At 36.8% G+C, this 13474-nt stretch overlaps 1 protein-coding gene and 1 pseudogene across 1 annotated transcript; both read right to left on the bottom strand.

Annotated features, from left to right (window-relative positions):
• Positions 1 to 989: 989 nt before the first annotated feature.
• LOC125196956 (putative disease resistance RPP13-like protein 2) lies at positions 990 to 8183 on the bottom strand. The gene is made up of 5 exons (XM_048095623.2): positions 8087 to 8183; positions 7148 to 7271; positions 4577 to 5340; positions 1322 to 3117; positions 990 to 1250 (listed from the first exon to the last, which is right to left on the bottom strand). Exons 3-4 carry the CDS (start codon positions 5319 to 5321, stop codon positions 1862 to 1864), a joined length of 2001 nt encoding a protein of 666 aa, XP_047951580.1. The 5' UTR covers positions 5322 to 5340; positions 7148 to 7271; positions 8087 to 8183; the 3' UTR covers positions 990 to 1250; positions 1322 to 1861.
• A 1018-nt stretch (positions 8184 to 9201) lies between these two features.
• LOC125195569 (secreted RxLR effector protein 161 pseudogene) lies at positions 9202 to 9975 on the bottom strand (annotated as a pseudogene).
• Positions 9976 to 13474: the final 3499 nt, after the last annotated feature.

The raw sequence follows: 13474 nt of genomic DNA, 5'->3' as shown, positions 1-13474 counted from the left end.
ATTTATGACAGCCCCAACTCGAAGCCTACTAGCCTAATTGACACTTTATCGAGTGATGGTAATACATAAGATGTAAATCATACTCCCTCCGTCCCTGAAAATTTGTCACTTATTTCCATTTTCGTCCGTCCTTAAAAATTTGTCACCTTTCACTTTTACTATTTTTGGTAGTAGACCCTACATTCCACCAACTCATTCTCACTCACATTCTATTATAAAACTAATATATAAAAGTAGGAGCCACAAGCCACTAACTTTTTCAACCCACTTTTTATTACATTTCTTAAAACCTGTGTCGGGTCAAATGGTGACAAATTATTAGGGACGGAGGGAGTAGAATTTATCAGTATATATAAAATGCAGCTTTTTAAAGCAATCAATAATTATGTTATTCATAAGCCCATATTCTAATACTTTCTCCGTCCCAAGATAAATGATGTATAAAAAATTAAAAAAATGATATTTTAAAGATAAAAGTAAAGAGAAACTAAAGCAGAAAGTACAAAGGTTTTTGCCAAAAAAAATCAATTGAACTAACTTGAGACAACCCAGAAAGGATATAGCGTCATTCATTCTATTAACTACTCAATGAACAAAAATTGGGTGAAAAACGGTGACGCTTCCTATTTTTCAGCCGGCATACTTGAAGAAGTAGGATTATTGTACATGTTGTGCCTCTCTCCGTATTTTGTGCATGCATATTAGGATCAGTGCTTTTAATCTTGTGATTTCATTAATTTTCATGTTTGCCTCACTTTCATATTTTATCGAATCACCATTATCCACATTTACTGCTCTAGCTCAAATTAACAACCTCGTTGCGGATCGATACCTGAAATACTACATTAACATTCGTGTTCTTGCACAATTTGTATGTTTAAGGATGAATAGTTAAAGTTAACTGTTACATATACATTATTATAAAGTGCTCTAAAACACATACTAGAAACCCTGATTCGAATGAGAGATGAAGAAATTGACAAATAATATTGTACTACTTATTAATTGGGATGCGGTTTGACTCTCTTTTGCATCCAGGGAAAGAACCGACAAAGAAAACCCGGAATGGAACATATAATTATGCTCGACTTGATACATAGAAACTAATTAGATACCAAAAACAAAGGATAACTCAACGAAACAATCGTAGACAAAATCTTCAAGATACTGTGGTCGATGATCTTTGCAGCGATGCCTGGTCATGGCCCTCTACAACTTGTATCTTTCTAATGTATTTTGTCCACTGAAGACTGTAGACCAAGTTAGTATTTGCAAATACATAAAGGGAAAATGAAAGAAGGAAAAAGTGCACTCAACTAACCTGATAGATATATCCACTTCATATTATGGATAGATATCCTCCACACAAATTTCAGAGGTCAAACCTGAATTTCTGATCTTCGTTGCAATGTGTTTGGTTGTTACCATCTTAAACTCTTCCAGTTCATACATCATAAATGTTTTATATCTCCATTCCCTCGATATCTGTTCTGGGAGTGTCTCCAGCTGTTGACAGTTATTGATTTCTAGTTTCTTGAGACCCGGCATTGCATCATCAGCAACTTGAATCTTTCTAAGATTCCACAATTCATTGACGCAAAGCACTTTGAGACTGGGAAATCCACGATGTAGGATCACCATTTCTCGACCAGTGTATGCATTTCGCAGTTTGAGGTGTCTTAGGAAATAGAGCTCCTCCAATACTGGCATGGGGTCTTCAGGAAGACGAGTATTTACCAATGCTATGTACTCAATCGCATGAGGTATGTTATCTGCACTTGGTAGCCTACTTATACGCCCATCTAGTTTTAGTACCCTAAGTCTTTTCAAAACACCAATTTCATCCAAACACGGCATGCTTCTAAAACGATAGGGTTTCCGGAGCCTTAGCTAGAGATGCAAAGAGCGTGCCTAAATCCGAGTTTTCATCAACTTCTTCAATGCCCAAAGTTTGGAGTCCTAACATTGTCTCCAAGCCACATACCTCATTTGTCCAATCATAAATCGAGATGTAGGTTAGGCTATTCAGATTCGTTAAGGCATCTACTTTCAAAGGCTTCCGGAAAATCACATTAGACATTTGGACATCACGAAGGCTGTCCATTTCCCACATAATATCCGGGACCTCCACCATAAAGTTCTGTGCTATATCAAGAGCCTCAAGATTTTTCAAGCCTCCCAACGAGTGTGGGATCTCTTGTATGTAGTTGTTTCTCAATCCCAAGTATCTTAACTCAATCAATGCTCCAATATTTTCGGATAAAGTCTTCACCCCAAAATCTTCCATGTCAAGTATTTTGAGTGATTCAAAACTCTCCCAATAAGACGAGCTAGTATCGTCCAAGTAGCCACCACCTCCATGGAAGACGAGAGAAATAAGTTTTTTTCCATCGTCATTCGTGAAATGATTAAACTTGTCTCTACCACAATGGACAACACGATGACGGGCATTCTGAGAGGGCCTACTGTTTACGTTGCTCCTTAATATCTCTAAGCCCATTTCCTCTTCTGCTTTTTTGATTGATATCATGTGTAATAGAGGATTGAGGCGATACTTTCTTTTCTGAAATTGCTGCTTGACAACTTCAAGAATCGATCTATGAGCAAAACCCTCACGTTCTTGAAAAGGCCCTATATCTCCTTTACTATCTAATCCATTTGCAGCCCAAATCTGATCCAACTTTTCTTCTCTAATCACTGCATTTTCCTTAAAAAGGGACAAATACAAGAACTTTGACTTGAGATGTTTTCCCAATTCATGATACATCAGTTCCAATAACTTCAATGATTCACTCAAATCAATTGAATCAAAAAGCTCTTCCCATTCAATCCCCGAAAGTCTTTGTTTTGCTTTCTGCCTTGCAACATTTATTATAGCCATTGGCAAACCGCCACATTTTTTCAACATCTCTCTGCCCTTCCTCTCTAACTCCTTTGTGAATTTGTTCTCATCACTTGTAAATTTCTCTATTGTTTTCACAAACAATTTCCAGCTCTTATCAGAATCCAAAGCATTCATCTCATGAATATATTTGACCCTATGAGTACTACTGACATAGGAGTTTCTAATATCATGGCGACATGTTAACAGCAACTTGCTTCCAGTGCGGTCTGCACCTATTTATATATAAGCATCATAAGAACAATTATTACATAAAGGATACTTGGAAGGCTAATGAACAATTATTTGATATAGGTATTTTGTGATGCAGTTATAGAATATATGACTTGGTGGTTAAGAAAGTTATATTTTGGATTTTATTTATTTTCTAGTTAGTAGAATTGGTAGATGGAAAAAATATTAATTGTTTTTCCTTCTACAAATTAAGTTTTTCTTTTTTCGCTTATTTTCCTTTTAGTTTTATTTTCTATAAGTTTAGGATTTCCCTTTGTCTATATAAATGCCTCATTGTTTAACTAAAAAGACAGACTTGAATATACTCCCCCCGTTCTAGATAATTTGGGACACTTTGACCCGGCACGGATTTTAAGAAATGTAATGGAAAGTGAGTTGAAAAAGTTGGTGGGATGTGGGTCCTACTTTTAAAGTATTAGTTTTATAATAAAATGTGAGTAGGAATGAGTTAGTGGAATATGGGGTCTACTACGAAAAATGGTAAAAGTGAAGTGGGACAAATTATGTCGGACGGCCCGAAATGGAATACTGGGTCGAATTATCTGGGATGGAGGGAGTATAATTTTACATTAGGTTTTTATACTCCTAAGTTCTCAATAAGTTTGAGTTCTTTATTTACTAGTTCAGTCATTCTTATACGTTTCTGTATTCAATTGAATCATTTGGTATCAGAGCCATCATCATTTGCATCATCAAACGTTAATTAGACTTGAGAAAGCAAACAAAACTTTGAGTCTTATGGAAAACATATGAGAATGACTGACTTGAGAAAGCAATCAAGGGAATTATGATGGCTCTAATACCAAATGATGCAAATGAATACAGAAACGTATGAGAATGACTGAACAGGTAAATAAAGAACTCAAACTTATTGAGAACTTCGTAGTATAAAAACTCGATGTAAAATTACACTCCCTCCGTCTCGCTTAACATGACACGTTTTCCTTTTTAGTTTGTCCCAACTAAGATGACACATTTGCTTTCTTGGTAACTTTCCCTCTCCAATTAATTCACCCAAACACTTTTTCTCACTCCTATTAAAATATCCATCCTTCTTTATCTCTCTACTTTAATACTTACACTCATCTACTTTAATACTTACACTCACCTTCTCTCTCTCCAATTAAACACTTTAACTAATAACTCTTAAAATTCCGTGCCGGCTAAGCAATGTGTCATCTTAGCCGGGACAGAGGGAGTATATTCAAAGTCTAAAAAGCCTTTATATAGGCAAAGGAAAAACCTAATTTTGTAGAAGGAAAAAAAATTAATATGTTTCCATCTACTAATTCTACTAACTAAGAAATAAATAAAATCTAAAATATAACCTTCTTAGCCATCAAAGTCATATATTCTATAACTGCATCATTTTGTTAAATACTTATAGCATCAGTTGAAAATTTCTCTCTTAAGATAAATAAAACAGATGGAGATATATACCTTGAGATGGAAGAGCTTGCAAGATGTAAGACAATTCCCTTCCTTCCAGCACATTATCCAACACTATGAAATATAACATGCCTTCCAGTTGTTGGCGAAGCATCTGTTGGAGACTTCGGTTGTCCATTTCTTCCAATGACGGATCTCTTTCATGTCCAACCACCATTTGCTGTATCAGTTTCATAAGTATCTCTTTCTTACTAGTGCCACTAGAAATGGATACCCAGGCGTGACGCTGGAACTTGCTAGCCCCGGCCTTGTACACTTGTCTGGCGAGAGTTGTCTTCCCGATACCAGTCATGCCTTTTATAGAATAAATCTCTAACTCATTAGATTTTTTCAAAATCGCTCGGTCAAGCAACTGCTTCACGTCTTTCTCCAACCCCACCACAACTTCTTCCTCTTCTTCTTCTGCTTCTTCGTCTCCAATATTTTTCTCATCAGCTACAAAGTTTATCATCCGCATCTTTATTATCTTGATCTCGTCTTGGAGATTCTCTAACATGTAATGCATTTCGTAATCATAAAGGCCCATGTACTTGACACGTTCAGCCCACTCGACCAAGTCGGCCATGAAATGTCTTAGCTTGCTCCTGTCTTCCATTTTCAAGTCTCTCATGAAATCCAACATATCTTTCAGCACTACAATTTTTTTCTCAAACATCGAACGCTCGGAGACATCTGTACGTTTAGGAGGGAACCTCTCGAGATCTTGTATCATCCCTAAGACCGCAGCCTCCGCCATGTGTATGCTTCTACAACAACTGCATGTAAATCAACTTTCTATTTAGCTTTTTCCCTTGTTTTTATTTCCTATTTGTGTCTTGTTTCAAGAATTGGGAGTATTATTATGATACGTGATGTCTAACTTAAGGTGACACAATACTAAAATGGTATTTTGCCAAGTAAATCGCAAAAGATGGTCAAATTCCGATCCCTTCCACACTTTTCAAAAACTGAATTATAAAAACAACAAAGATTGCAGTTTTTAGAATTATCTCATACGCCTTCTTCCCGGCAAAATATGTGATGATGTGGCAGCCTATTTTACATTAGCCACCCACCAAATAAACATGTGTCAACCTAAGAAAATGACTTAATTTCGTGATTTATAATTCAATTTTTGAAATGTATTGAACGGGGGCAAAATTCGACTATATATTGTGATTTTTATGACAATTTGCCATTTCTGAAAATAGAAACACACTCTCTAATTTATTTATCTCCACTTTACAGACTATACGTAAACAATATTGCATAAAATCGCGTGCCAAAAAAAAAATTCAACTTTGAACAGGATGAAGGGATTACCTTTTGGAATTTGGTAATTGGTTGTACTTTTTGGAATTTGGTAATTGGTTATACCTTTTTGGAATTTGGTAATCGGTTGTACTTGTATTTGTGTAGATACTATTAATTAGTAAGGTTATAGAGAAAAAATATAATTCTTAATGTTACATAATTTGAAGAATATGGAATTTAGGTGTCCAAAAATTCATGTTTTTGTAAACCCTTTTTCTCTATTTATGTTTCCATGCAACTTAAATTGGTTCAAATATTATTAGTGTCCGTTTGGCACACATAATTGGAATTTAATTGGAATTAGAATTCTACGGAATTGAATTAGAAAGAATTGAATTATAATCCAATTCCAAATCGTTTGGTCACTAAATTGATATAATTGGTATGAAGTTGAATTTAAAGAAATTATGCAAGTGTGTGTGTGTGTGTTTGTCCAGGTGTGTGTATATATATATGTGTGTGTGTGCAGGCGTGTGTATGTGTTTAGGTGTGCAGGTGTGTGTTTGTTTGTGTGTGTGTTGATAGTGCAATTATATTATTATTTGAAATTTGAAATTCCAATTATCTTCTTTTCGTATAGAATTCAAATTGTGGAACCAGGAGGAATTGGAAATATAATTCAATTCCAAATCCAAACATTTTGTAGTACTGAACAATTGGATTTGGAATTGGAAGCTCCAATTCCAATTCCGCTACCCAATTTCATAATACCGAACAGAGCCTTAGCTAATTTCACAGCCTATCCAGATGTACGATGCAAAAGCTAACATTAATAAACTAAAAGTTAGTACTCCCTCCGTTTCTTCATAGTTGAGTCATTTTACCATTTCGGGAAGTTTCTTCATAGTTGAGTCGTTTCCTTATATGGTAACTTTTTCCTCTTTCTTACTTTACTCTCTCTTACTTTATTTTCTCTACTTTATTCACTTTATACTTTATTCTCTCTACCTTTCCTCTCTCTTACTTTTTTTATCTATTTATTTAACTCACCCAACATTCATTTCTAAAACTCCGTGCCGAAAAGTTCCGCCTCAACTATGAAGAAACGGAGGAAGTACTATATTTCAATAATATTTAATAAACATATTTTTTTGCAATTATGATAATGCTTTCGGATCTTAACATGACGAACATAGCGTTGAATAAATCATACATGTTAATAACACAAGATATTATGAAAATATTCATGGAAGATTTAGAAAAGTTGAAAAGTTTACGATCTTGTGAAGAATTTTTACACAATACTATAACAGGAAGGAGAGAAAATACCTTTTTGTGAAATTCTCTTCTTTTGTTTGCTGGTGTCGTTTTGATTTTCCGATTCAGTTACTCTCTTTTTTCGATGTATCTACGAGCAATTGTGATATCTTCTAGAGTTGAAAGAGATTATTAACTGCACATTCATAAACTCAAATATGGTCAAATTTTAGCGGATAATTAAAAGTACTAAAATAATTTGTATACAAAAAAGATTAGGCAGCTTAGAAAGTTTAAATAATGTAAGTCGTGAAAATTTATCATCGTTCATGCATCTTACTTTCTTCGATAAATTATGGATTTTAGATAACATAATTTAATCGAAAGCCTCCCTAAATAACACTCTTTCCTCCGTTCCCTCGTAGTCGAAGCATATCTTTTTGGCACGGAGTGTAAGAAAGGCATGTCTAGTGTGTTAAGTAGATAGATAAAAAAGTAAAAGTTTAAAAAAAAGTAGAAAATGAATAAAGTAAGACAGAGTAAAATAAGAGGTTGGAATTTAAGCCTAACTTTTGGTAATGGCAATAATATGACCTTCTTAGGGGAAAAATAAATATCCAACTTTAGAAATCATTAATTTATCACGCATAATCAATTATAAAAATGCACTTCGCAGTTTTCTCATTTTACTAGTAAAACTAAGGCTTCGGTTACAATGATGGATTTAAGACTGATACAGATCTTCGGGGAAAGCTCCATCTGTTCGATGAAATGCTCCAAATGTTTAATGAGATTCCCCTATGGAGATGAAGGGCTTTTCAGGCTCTTTTCCAACAAATTCAAATACTTTGATGATAAAAAAAAAAAAAAAAAAAAAAAAAAAAAAAACTGTAAACGAAATGGTTCTGCATTTAATCAAATTTCTAAAGTGAAAGGTCTCAAATTCAAACACATATAAATATATAATTATCTAAATAATTCTGAAACTATGGAAATGGAGAAAAAAAATACCTTTTTTTCATGAATCTTTCTTATATGTGCTGGTTTCGAATTGATTTTTGGATTCAATCACACTCTCTTTTCGATTTATTTCAGATTTGGAGGATTTTGAACGACAAATGCATAAACTCGATCTGGTCAATTTTTTGAAGTTAAGTAACTCTAAGTAAATGGAGAATAAAAAATAGTTTACAAAATAAAATAGCTGACTTGCACTATTACTAATGTAAACCATGTGCAAGGGAAACAATTGAAAATAAAATAATGAGAAAATAGCTGGATTAAATGATTATAATAACAATGTCAAACATATGAAAGAGAGGCAGTCAGATAAATTATTTTTTGCTGCTTATCTCAATGAATTTCTTTAAGAATCTCGAGATCATAACTCAGTCTCCTCTGATTATATAATTTATATTCCTATTTTATTTTTTAGAAGATGAAAGATAGAATTAGAAAATTACTTCCTTTCAAAAGTTCATTTTAATGACTTCAACTATTTTTTATTAATAAATTAATTTAGTACAGCTTTCGATGCAACTTTCATCATCATGAAACAAATCTAGCTAAATTGAACAGAAATAATCATTGCAACTTGCATCGTAAATCAAATCAAATAGTATAAGTAAATTCACACCTGGCCTGAACCGGCCCAATCTTATTGGCCCTAATTTTATTCTTATATAAATTGGACCTAACAATAAGTTTACAGCGGGCCAGGCTGCTATTAATTATCATTGATTGTAGAGTTTTAGGTTTGTCAAGCCTGCTAGCTTAATTGACACTCCCTTTTTATCAATCAAAGTAAGTGAAAGTGAAACGTGTCTATTGAGAGATGAAGATGAGTTGCGAAAACGAAGAGAGAGTTTTATTGATTTGATTTCTGAGCTTAGTCACAGAGAGATTGAGATTGGGGAAAAACAGAATTAACAAACTAAGAAATTCTATTTAAACCTAATAGAGATCAACGGCTGAGTTGATCCAATGGTCCAGATTTAACCATCTAACTAATACTCAATCTGACAGCCCATGAAGCTCCAAAGCTCAAGTGAGCTCCTTTCTTCGTCTTCAGCTTCACGGCTGTGCAATCATATCACAAATCTCCACCTTGATTGCTCTGCCGATTATCAACATATCTTGCATAAACTCACAAGCTTCATACATGATCCAAGCTTGCTTCTTGACACCGGCTTAGTAAGCATATCAGCCGGATTCTCAGTGGTATCTACTTTGAATACCTTTACTTCGCCTTCATCTATCTTCTCTCGGATAAAATGTAGGTGCACGTCTATATGTTTACTTCTCTCGTGGTATACTTGGTGTTTGGACACACAAAGCGCACTGTTGTTGTCACAACCAACAGCCACTGATTCTTGAACTACACCAAAGTCTTTCAAAATCCCCCTTAGCCAATAGCTTTCCTTTACCGCAGCTGTTAAAGCCATAAACTCAGCTTCGGTTGTGGATAGTGCAACCACTGATTGGAGACTGCTCTTCCAGCTTACTGCAGCTCCATAAAGAGTGAACACATATCCAGATTGGGATCTTCTTGTGTCTATGTTTCCTGCAAAATCAGAATCTGACCATCCCACCAAAGCATCACCACATACTTCATTTGCACCATCAAACAGAATCCCAATGTCACTGGCCCCTTTCATATATCTCATCAACCATTTCAAGGCTAACCAATGCTCCTTCCCATGGTTCGACATAAAACTGCTGGTAATAGAAACAGCTTGGGCTATATCCGGCCTTGTGCTAATCATGGCATACATAATGCTACCAATCATGCTAGCATAAGGGAGTTTCTGCTTCTCATTTATTTCTACCTCAGATCTTGGAGCTTGATGAACTGACAACTTGAAGTGTTGGCCCATAGGAAACTGAGACCTCCTTAACATTGTCTAACCCGAACTTCTTGAGCATCCTTGATACATAATCTGCCTGAGTCAACCAGATTTTCTTCTCCTTTCTGTCTCTGATTACTGTCATGCCCAAGATTCTTTTTGCTGACCCAAGGTCCTTCATCTCAAACACTGAGATCATTCTTCACTTTCTGCACTTCATTCTTGCAAGCACCAGCCAACAACATATCATCAACATAGAGTAATAGATAAGCCACAACAGCTCCACCTTGACTCTTGATATACACACACTCATCATATTTTGAGCTCACAAAGCCACTGCGGATCATATGGTCATCAAACTTTCTATGCCATTGCCTACTAGCTTGCTTCAAGCCATAGATGCTCTTTTTCAGTAGACACACCTTTCCCTTATCCTCTGACTTGACAAAGCCCTCGGATTGCATCATATATATTGTCTCTCTGAGCTCACCATGCAAGAAAGCTGTCTTCACATCAAGCTGTTCAAGCTCCTAGTCTCTTCTTGCTACAATGGCTAACAATAATCTGATGGAAGCATGTTCCACCACAGGGCTGAAGACCTCATCAAAATCTACACCTTGCTCCTGTGTGAACCCCCTTGCCACCAATCTGGCCTTGAATCTCACTCCATCTGGTTCAGCAGCCTCAATTTTCTTCTTAAAAACCCATTTACAGCTCACAACTCTTCTCCCATCAGGTTTCTCCACCAAAACCCATGTTCCATTTTTTAGCAAAGATTCTATCTCCTCAATCATTGCTTGCATCCATCTTTCCAATTCCTTACTTTGCATTGCTTCATTATATGAACAAGGCTCTGAATATTCAACTTCCTCAGCTACTAGCAAAGCATAGAATAGAAATTATGCATCTAAATACTTGGCTGGTGGTTTTGAGGTCCTCTTTGTTCTATCTCTAGCCAGTTTCCAGTTCCTCAAATTGTCTGGATTAGGTTGTTGGCCAAGTGGATCAGCTGATGGTGATGGGGAATTAGAAATTTCATCAGCTTGACTGTGATCAGGGGTGAGGTCAGACTGCTCAGGCTCCACCTCAATTGCTGAAGTGACCCTGACCTCTCTTGAAAGGCAATTCTATTTCCAAGAAAACCACATCTCTACTAATGATGACCCTTCCATTCCCAGGCTCTATACACCACAACCTATAGCCCTTTAACTCCTGGTTGATACCCCAACATGATACATTTCAATGCCATTGCTTCCAACTTGCCTTGCCTAATATGAGCAAATGCCTTACATCCAAAAGTTCTCAGCTCGGAATATCCTCCATAACTCCCAAACCATCTGAAATCTGGGGTATCTCCATTGATGCTAGAAGGACACTTGTTAATAAGCTTGACAGCAGTTGATGCTGCTTCTGCCCAGAATCTCTTTTCAAGCCTAGCTGCCAGAAGCATACATCTCACCCACTCCATTTTGTTGGGGATTCATAGGCACAGTCCTATGCCTTCTTATACCCTTCATCTTGCAATAATCATCAAACTCCTTTGACAAATATTCAAGACCATTGTCAGTCCTAAAACATTTCAAGCTCATTCCCTTTTCAGTCTCTACTTCCACACACCATTCTTTAAACCTTTGAAAAGCCTAAGATTTCTCCTTCAAAATATAAAGCCATATTCTCCTAGAATAATAATCAATTATACTCATATAATACCTGCCCCACCAATAGACCTTTCTTGTGCAGGACTATGTGCGTAGTCTAATGGTTGTGAGGAAATATGAGTACCTTTAGGATATGGCAGCTTCTTGGCCTTGCCCATTACACAATCTTCACAAGAAACTGTTTCTTCATCATTCGAGCACTGCAAGACTCCTTTCTTCACAAGTTCCTTAATGCTGCCTGCTGCAGGGTGGCCAAGTCTGTTGTGCCACTGAAGTAGAGAGCTTGGAGTCACAGTATGAGCTTCACCAGCCTTTCTGCTGCACACAAGAGCTGTCAAATAATACAAACTTCCCTTCCTATCTGCCTTCATAAGTGTCTTTCCATATTTACAAACTTGCATTTTTCCATAAGCAGAGGCAAAAGAACACCCATTTCTCTCAAGAAAGCGAAGGGAGATCAAATTCCTTTTTACATCAGGAATATACCTTACTCCAGTCAGGACTACCACTGCCCCATCATCACCTTTTAACCTTACTGATCCAATCCCTTTTATGTAACAGACTTGGTTATTTCCAAGAATGACAGACCCGGTAGCTTCTTCAATGTCCTCAAACCATCCAAGATTATGACTCATGTGAAAACTTTACCCTGAGTCCATAATCCAAGATGACAGCACTCCTCCCTCCATAACATTGAGGACTTCATGAGCCTCATCATCTTCCTGAGCTCCTTCAGCTGAGTTAACAACCTTACCCTCATTCTCCTGCTTTCTTTTCCAAGCATAACAATCCTTCTTGAGGTGCCCCGGCTTCTTGCACCAATGGCAAGAGCGGGTTTCTTTCTGTCCAGATGAGGTATTCTTGGATGACTCTTGAGGTTTCTTGAATACTTTCTTTCCCTTAAACTTCTTCACATTTAGACTCTCTGCTTGCGGCCCCAGATTCCTCACAACCCCCTTTTGCAATTCCTTTGCCATAAGAGCTGAATGAACCTCCGAGAAGGTGATCTCCTTATCACAGCCATACAAGATCGCATCTCTCAATTGATCATAAGCGTCAGGTAGTGCATTGAGAGCCAAAATGGCCTTATCCTCATCACTAACCTTGACATCACAGGCCACCAAATCATCTATTGCTTTATTAAAGTCTTCTAATTGATCAAGAATCGATCTATCAGCAGAAAAACTATAGGAATACACCCTTCTCTTCATATATAAACGAATCGCTAGAGTCTTACTACAATAGACTTCATCCAGCCTATCAAGAATGTCCGCCGCGGTCTTCTCCTCCTGAATCTCACTGCACCATAGGCCTTGAGCTGCATCTCCTCCAGCTTCGCCTGTGCCTTCTCATCGAGAGCAGGTGCCTTCCCTTTATCTGCGGGATCGGGCTTCTCCAAGACCGCTGCGCATCCCTTCTCAATCAGGATCGCTTTAATCTTCATCTTCCATAGGCAGTAGTCATTCTTCCCATTGAATTTGTCTGCTCTAATCGCAACGCCATACTTGAATAGATCTTCTCCTTCTCTTAGCGATTCTCCGAACTTCCCTCAGACGGCGCCAATTTGTTAGGATTGGGGTTCGGTGTGTGTGTGCGAGGCAAGAATTGAGAGATGAAGATGAGTTGCGAAAACGAAGAGAGAGTTTTATTGATTTGATTTCTGAGCTTAGTTACAGAGAGATTGAGATTGGGAAAAACAGAATTAACAAACTAAGAAATTCTATTTAAACCTAATAGAGATCAATGGCTGAGTTGATCCAATGGTCCAGATTTAACCATCTAACTAATACTCAATCTGACGGCCCATGAAGCTCTCAAGTGAGCTCCTTTCTTCATCTTCAGCTTCACGGCTGTGCAATCATATCACAACGGAGAAATGTGAAAGCAATAATAAA

Source organism: Salvia hispanica, chromosome 4, assembly GCF_029641045.1.
Source record: "Salvia hispanica isolate PSC_SH4W2 chromosome 4, Shi_PSC_v1, whole genome shotgun sequence".
NCBI classification, from domain to species: Eukaryota; Viridiplantae; Streptophyta; class Magnoliopsida; order Lamiales; family Lamiaceae; genus Salvia; species Salvia hispanica.
Note: the sequence above shows the minus strand (reverse complement) of the source record. Positions and strands in the feature narration are given on the sequence as shown.

Bases quoted from the DNA above. Each gene is read 5' to 3' on its own strand.
- LOC125196956 (XM_048095623.2), bottom strand. From the start codon at position 5,321: ATGGCGGAGGCTGCGGTCTTAGGGATGATACAAGATCTCGAGAGGTTC. The intron at 3,118-4,576 runs GTATATATCTCC...ATATATAAATAG, and splicing joins GCAAGCTCTTCCATCTCAAG to GTGCAGACCGCACTGGAAGC.